General features: G+C 39.0%; 1 protein-coding gene across 4 annotated transcripts in view; it reads right to left on the bottom strand.

Moving 5' to 3' along the window:
• Positions 1–3431: 3431 nt before the first annotated feature.
• NUP50 (nucleoporin 50) overlaps positions 3432–8172 on the bottom strand; it is a 31308-nt gene continuing 26567 nt past the window's right edge. For all 4 annotated transcript variants that reach the window (XM_006031649.3, XM_025213318.1, XM_006031650.3 and 1 more), the window contains one exon: positions 3432–7357. In XM_006031649.3, coding sequence (XP_006031711.1) covers positions 7155–7357 — 203 coding nt within the window. In that variant the 3' untranslated portion in view covers positions 3432–7154. The remainder of the gene's footprint in view (positions 7358–8172) is intronic.

Genomic DNA, 8172 nt, shown 5'->3' with positions numbered 1-8172 from the left:
AGGTCAGCCAGTCTGGCTGAGAAGAGCCTCCTCCCTAGGGGAGAGAGGTGGAGGCCATCCCTTCCCAGCAGCTCGCTGCCTCTCTCGCCAAAGAGCGGACTGTGGTCATGAAAGCCAAAGCCTTCCTGACGACACCAGCGCTGCAGTCTTTGGTTGACCACATAGATCCTCCTGTCCCTTCTCAGCCCATAGCCTGAGACTGGGAGGATCGACGAGAACACTACCTGTGCCCCCAAACCCTTAAGCCCCGCTCCCAAATCCCTGTAGCGCCTCATGACCTGGCTGGGAGTGCTCCGAGCAGTGTCATTGGTGCCCACATGAATAAGGAGCATGGGATAGTGGTCTGTGGGTTTAAGGAGCTTTGGGATCCTCTCCGTAATGTCCCGGATGCAGCAGACTTCCCGGGGGCCCGGGAAGTGATCCTATGGCGGGATCAGATTTTGTATTGTTCAGGCCTTTCAAGAACCTAAGCATAGTAGATTTAGATCAGTTTGTCCAGTATAGATGTACCAAGTTGAGGTGGTTATTAGACATACCCAAGCTAAACTTCAGGACAGGTTACTTGTTTCAACCCAGAAAGGAACCAAGAACAAGAGGAATCGTTGTTTTATGTGAGACTTTACATTGCAACAGAGACTCATGCTTACCAGAGACAGGTTTTGAATTTTTCCTGCTGTTGGAAATTTCATGCAGTTTAAAAATACATATATTCTTATTCAAGAACCATACAGCACCCAGGCCATGAGATGGAAAAGACTCTAGTCTGGTCTTTTTTTACTACAGCTTTTGATGATGGTTGTTGAGGAGACATTGGTCTAGAAAGTCACAACTCATTGAAAGAAAATGCCCCTGAAGCCAAGGGAGCAGGAAAACATGGCCCAAAGGATGGATTTCTTGTATCCCAGTATCAGTCCTGGGATTCTCTCTCTCCCACCAGGTATACTGCGCTTTTCCAGAACAAACTTCAGGACTGCAAGTCTTGTGAATTCTAAATATAGGATATCTTCAGAGGCTCATGTGTGAGCACACTGTATCTAGGGGCGGTAGCAAGAGAACAGCACAGCAGCTCAGTGCTAAAAGATGGGTAGGTCTCATTGTTAGTGAGATGGAGTGGCAATTTACCTACCTGCTGTACAAAGCATCTCAGTGCTCTAGCTAGTAGTGGTCAGAACCAAGGGAAAGAATGTTGAAACTCTGACAAGTCACTGATGCTGTCAAGGCAGTGACTGATGGAGCCAGACTCCAGGAAAAGATGACTTCTGCAGTCCCAAGTCAATTCTTTCATCTGACATTTTGATTTTGTCTCATCGGCACTCTGATTCCTGGGAGCTTCCTGAGAAAAGTACTTGGTCTACATACAAATGTAAATGTATGTGTCCCATATGAGCTGTTGAAGAATTTGTTCTTCAAGTTCCTCCTACCTTGGACAGTTTTTTCTAGTCTTAATTTTAACACTGGAGGTCTCTAAAAGTAGAAAAGTTAGTTGTGCTATCAGATTGAAGGCCAGATCAGCTGATTTGTTCTGGATATTGAGGCAGCCTTGCTTCAGTTTTTCAGGTTTTAAATTGAAGTTGGAGAACTACTTGACAGCATTTTCCTGGGATTTAAAATACTCTGTGGCAGTTAGTTCTGACCTAACTTGTAAAACTAAAAATTAAAGGATTAAGTTTCCCATGGTTTTGTAAAACAACAAAGAATTCCAGCTTGAGATGAGAAACAGTCAAGAGAGGGGCTGTAGATTTGCTCTGTCCTTTGCTATAAAAACACTAAGATATCCTGTTTGGAGATGTGAAGGTTCCAAAGAAACTAAATGCGTTTTTTAAAAGAATGCTGTGATCTCTCAAAGAAAAAAAAGGGGGAAAAAATAGTTTTGAATTGGACAACCACAAGAACAATAGAACACTTACACGTCTTGACTGCACTCAGGTTTCCCTTAAACTGTTTTTGAAAATAGTATTGTATTTTTTTTAATTTAAATCAGTAAAAAAAAAAAAAAAAAAAAAAAGGCCCCTGCCTTACTAAATCTGGGTTTACAACTACTACAAATGCCATGCTCCTGGCTTCTGGGTGGAATTTTCCATTGTCAGTTCACTCAACTTTGTTCCGTATTAAAAAAAAAAAAATTATATTTGCTGCAGATAGGCAAAATTCCCTGAAGTTATTCAAATAATCCCTTTTTACCTGAGAGGGTCTTGCCATCAGCCTATGCACACCACTCTATAGTCAAATCAAGAAACTGTGCATAAAGTCCAAGCATGCAATAATTTTGTATCTCCCATACATTTATTCACATTTTCCACGGATTCTGTACACTTTCTTACAACATATTTAGAACTACCAAAAACATTTAAGTTACAAGGCAAGTTAAAAAAAAAAATAAAAAAAAAAAAATCAAATAAGCTAAGTTTCCTACAAACAGAATTCAGAGTATTTGAATTTTACTTTGATAGAAATAACATTGAATGGTCACATTTATTAATTTGCACAGTAGTTTAATTGACTGAACTCACACTAGTTCATGCCATTAGAAGTTTGGTTTAATCTTAAAGTTTTTGCTCACAAGTAGTAGCTACAAAAATTACAAATAAAGTAACTTAAGGCATCAAAAATGAAGTTTGAGACACTTTTAAGAAGTTTAACGCACATTGTAATTCATATAGTTTCTACTATAAATTTGTTCAACTGAGATATTTAAATCTCCATCACAGACTATGGGGCAGAGGTAACCTTGACTCAGCATCCTACTCCAAAACAGATAATTTTAGCATAAATAAGAGGGTTATTTTTTAATAAATGAAACCAAATGTTAATGTTTTACTAAATAAAAGGGTTTTATTTTTTTTTGGGGGGGGGGTGGAATCAGAGAGCTTAATATTTGGGGGTCTCTTTGACAGAGATTACCAGAGGGGGGAGGAGGGGGGCAGGGAACAGGGGGGAAGCGTAGAGCAAGAATAAGCAAAGTCCACAGATTCCAAAAACTAGTCAGACTATGCACAGTTATAGAAGTAAAACTTCTATTTCATATCTCAAATTTGGAGGAAGTTTCTTGTGCACAAATAGGCAATAGCTGGACAGCAAGTATTTAATGCCATTACATTAAAATTTGACAGCAATATTTTGATATCCTAACCACGACATGAAAGAGTGATTTAATTCTGATTTGGACTGAAAAATTGCTTCAGTGTAAAATCATTTTGACATTCTAGAATCAAGTATATGGTCATTTATTAATATCTTTTAATTCATTTTGTAATTAAAATTTCTACTTTATATTCTGGAACAACTCAGAGCAGGAAGCTATTAACCTGCGAATGAATTCTAGAAACTACTACTTCAGGCTTCTTCCTCAGAAAGCTCTATGGATTACAACACTTTGAGCAATTCATTTCTAGGTAAGGAGACAAAAATTCTCACTTCAAGAAAAAAAAAAGTTTACCTTCTCCCCAATTGACAATTTTAATATTTAAAGAATCAATACAAATTGTATGGACTTAACATATACATTTTATAACAGTTACAGTTGGGAATCCTAGTTACTTTTCTGGTTTTAGTTGTTTTTAAAACAAAACCGGAAGGTTAGGAAGTTTTAAAAAATTGGTTTTCATATTTTACATTTATGCATACGCTTTACTTTTGAGGGAGACTTTTTATATAAAACACTCATGCGTCAAAATGAGTAAAATCTTTTCTTCTCTGTCACTGGGGCTTTCCATACTACTTTAGACAAATACATGCATGACTAGAGAACACAGTGCACCACTTCCTTCAATCACTCTTTGCCATAGTACAATAGAAAAATGAGTATTTGCTACAACGGGCATTGCAGGGTACAAAGTTTCCAGCCTGTTTTTTTGTACCCTCCACCCACACTGGTAAACATACAATCAATATTAAAAAAACAAGTTTTGCAACCACATGCGTACATCATCTGTCATTAACCATTTTATTCAGTTTGCCTAACTTCAAAAAGCAAGCCAGTGTTCATGTGCAAAAATCCCAGATTTGCCTAATTTCAGAGGCAAATTAGTGAGGATGGTTGTGCAAAGGCCATGTGGAAAGTTTAATTTGCCTCCCTTAATAAATCATCGTTCTGTTAATTGGTCCATATCTCAACTGCTGAAGAGCAGATTGTTACATTTACTTGCGCTTTAGAAAGTAAACAAATACCAGGCAGATACACCTGTAACAGTCCAATACATAATTGCTCTTAAAGTCTGAGGTGCATAACAAGTCTGCTTACCACAAAAGGATAGTATTCCCTTTCAAATCCAGTGATTTGCAGCCTAAAGAACAATTTTTTTCACTGAGATTTATATTTAATTAAGACATTATATTCTAACAACAAAAGCAAAATTATTTGAGCCCTTAGCCATTCAACCTGAGCCTGTAACAACTTACACAAGATTCTGATTTTCATTCACACAAAATTAACAAGCAAAACCATTAAGTTATTCAAATCCAGGTACCAGCAAAACTGCAAAACTTCAAGGGGGCGGGAAAGATGAAAAAAACAAAAAAAAAAAACCTTGAGGGAGCTAACCATACATACATTTAGTGCTAAGATACCTAACCAACTGCAGAAAAGGCACCAACTTGCATTAAAATTGGTATAAGCTTCCTTCCAGTTTGACACATTAAATGCTTTTACGTTTCAGAAGCTGCTTTTTAAAGCAAGCAAAGGGCAGGAGGCTTTGTCTGGTCAAACGGTAAGGGAGGGAGACTGACTGCAGCTCCCTTTAGAGTTCCCCCTCTGTCTGTGCTCTTCTACTTGAGCTGTAGACAAATTGGAGGATATAACTTTTCTTGTCCTACCAGGCAAAGACTCCTCATTTTTAGAGAAGCAACTATAATCGCCCCACACATGAAACCAGAATAAGATAGGACATTGCATTATATCAAGGGCTGACAACCTAGTTTGTGCGCTAGATCCAGCATGTGAAGAGATTTCTGGCCTGCCAAGTATACTAGGATAGTAAATGTAAACATAGCCCCTAAACTAGGGGCCAACAGCCTGTGGCCTATAGACTAGATCCAGCCTGCAGAGCTATTTGAAGCAGCTTGCAGACATGTGCAGCTCCAGCAGCATTTGGTTTTGGTGGGGGAGGGAGAAGCAGCAGAAACTGGGTCCTAGTATCTGCCTTCGCACCTGACCTGGCCAGGGTCATCCTAGCTCACAGCTTAAGAAATTGCTGACCACCTGCCCTGAAGAAATGCACCATCTAGTGGCACAATACATCAACAACTGCTGTCTCTAGCAGGCTTTAGGACCAAGCTGTTTCATAGTTTCGTAGTAGTTAGGGGTCAGAAGGGATCTGAATAGATCATCTAGTCTAACCCCGCACCACTGGTTGGAGCACACGCTGGGATCACATGGCCCCAGACAGGTGTTTATCCAACCTCTTTTTGAATTTGATTCAGCCCACTGTTAGTGAAAGGTTGCCAACCCTTGTAGTAGACGCTTTTCTCAGCACAAGGGACAAATTGGTGGTGGTGTTTGCCCTCCACTCCCATAGCAGGACACAGTTGGATAGTGCACAGGAGTATGGTTTAAACTGCCACAACCTGGCAGATGTTCAATAGCTTATTGGGTTCTCCAATAAATCAGAACTGGAAGCAGACTTAGTGGCAAGGCATCCCATAAAACAGATTTTGGACTTGGGCTCCTAATATCTGGGACATCAAAGGAATAGAAAAAAGAAAAAAAAAATCTTTTCCTCCCAGCCCTTTCAGTCACAATGAGCTGGGACCAGGTTTGAAATGATGCAAAATTGATGGCAGCAGCCATTGACAAACAGATGGAAGAGTGAAGAAAGAAGCCATGATAACTTGCACTACTAATCATTTTAAGAACAGCATATCCTGCATTTATGCAGGGGATTAGACAAAATTATCCTTTAAATCCCTGCCAGCTCTCTGATTCTGTTTAGATCCAATATTTCCCCACTGGAATTAAAATTAAAAAAATTCTAGCCTGTATAAGCCACATCCTTCATACCCTGCTCTTCCTGCAAGCCCAGGACAATTAGTGTCCCAAGAGCTATAAAATTACAACTAATCTCTACAGTACTTATCAATATTGGATATAAGCAAGTGGTGTATTGCTGCTTTATTACATCTGGGAAGACTCAGCTATGTATTAGTGTTGTAACTCAAGTTTAACAGAGAGGCTCTTGGCCACATTCAGAGAATTTTACAAGAAAGAAAAATGTCAATGGGCATCAAAATTCAGTTTTATAAAAGATGACATCCTAAGATCACCAAGACTTATCAAAAGACCAGGTAGAGTCTGGGAAATGGAAATACAACTCCCCCAGAATGCATCTGAAACATGAACTGGAGAGCAGGTAACCTATGGAAAGAGGGACTAGTAGAGTCACTACTCTTAGTCTTTAAGATCCGTCAACAAGTAGTGCCAGTTGTGGTTTGAATGAATGTACTACTCCAGTTTCCAGCTAATACTATTGCACCCTAATGAAGCACAACAAAACTGACAATGCTTCCCAGGAATGCTACAGCCAATGAACAGGAATAACGAGAGCAGTCAGATCATTTTCTTCTAAGAATGAAAAATGCAGTCTCCCAATGTTAAAAACAGTCGTCCTTCCAAATTTAAAGACTGTAACCTACAGTAGCTTTGCTATTCAGATACGATTTCAGTTAAGAGTTTGAAAGTTTAGACTTTTTACTGAAAAGTTGACACCAATTTTATATTAAAAAAAATTCTATTCAGGCTAGAAATATAGTTTTATGAATTAAATTAACCTCCTCCCTTTTCAAGAACAGGAGGTTACTGCATTGCACTGTAAAATCTATCTACAAGAAATGTCTGGTACCACACTTTTCCTGATTGTAGTCCATTCAGCAGTCACTTTTGCTCAGTGTTACAAAGAAATGATCTAATTTAAGCATGTACATTTTGTTCAGATAAAGTTCATGCATTTAGGTATTTCAAAAGGGAGGGAGGACAGATTGACACGTGTTCTATTAAAATGTTTATTAGCCATTTTAGCTTTCCCCACAAAACCTTCCAGAATTCCTATGATAGTTCTTAGAATGTCAGAGTAGAAAGTTAAGTATTCTAACAAAGTTGAGGAAAAAAAAAAAAGAGCAGCAGCAGTTTGGCAAAAATTCTTGAGATCACTTGACCATAACACTTAAGCCTCCTTTTTCTCCAGTAAGATTTTGTGCAACTCATCTGCATCTTCACTTGTTTTCACTCTTATTAACATAGTGATGGGGACAGTGGGGTTCTTCTCATCAACTGGTGGATTGGGAACACAGACAATAAGAACGTTGTTTTTTCCTGTTCTTGTGCATGGCATCTTGGGTGGAATCAAAACATTCAAGAGTATGTTGCCTGCATTTGTGGGGCAAAAAAAAAACAAACAAAAAAATCAACAACACTATTAGGTTAAAATAACAGGTTTTAAGAAAAGAAAAAAGTTAACCTGATATTGGTAAACTTACAAAGCAGGGATTTTAGCTAAAAGGTGGACTGAAATAGTAATAAATTTTCCACATTATTCCCCACACCTGCAGGAGACTGTGGCTGCATTACTCTACTTCACAATTTTATTGGAGAAGCATCAGCAAATTGTTATGATTAGAGAAATTTTGCAGAGAGACAGCTGTGTGTGCAAAAAGTGGTAGAGGTGCAGGTGCAATTCAAGAATACTGCTGGGGATAACTCATATAGTATAGAGCAGGGGTAGCCAACCTGTAGTATGTGGCACAAGTGGCATGGACAGCACAGCAGCACATAGGACCAGGAGCAGAAGGCACAACAAGAGATTAGACAGGGAGCACAAGGCAGGAGGCAGACAGGGCAGGGAAAGGTAGAATAGATATATGCAAAAGCAGCATTAACCCAAAACATCTTCAGTTTGAGTATGTATCTCTAAATAGCAGCACTGACCAACTAAAGGTATAGGCAAGTTGAGGCCTTGCACCTTTGTCTTTCTACCAGTAGATACTGGAATATGCTGCTTTACCCTTTAACAAAAGGGCCTATGCTAAATCCTTTTACGATTTGTGGCTGTAGGGAGCTATATGTGGTACTAGGGAATGACAGGATACCAAAATTAGAGGAAGTGGTAAAAGCAGCATGTTATAGTCAAGAGTCAGGTTATTTCCCAGAGTAAATTATTTTGCAACTGAAGTGGGTAAAATGTC

Source organism: Alligator sinensis, unplaced genomic scaffold, assembly GCF_000455745.1.
Source record: "Alligator sinensis unplaced genomic scaffold, ASM45574v1 scaffold806_1, whole genome shotgun sequence".
NCBI classification, from domain to species: domain Eukaryota; kingdom Metazoa; phylum Chordata; order Crocodylia; family Alligatoridae; genus Alligator; species Alligator sinensis.
Note: the sequence above shows the minus strand (reverse complement) of the source record. Positions and strands in the feature narration are given on the sequence as shown.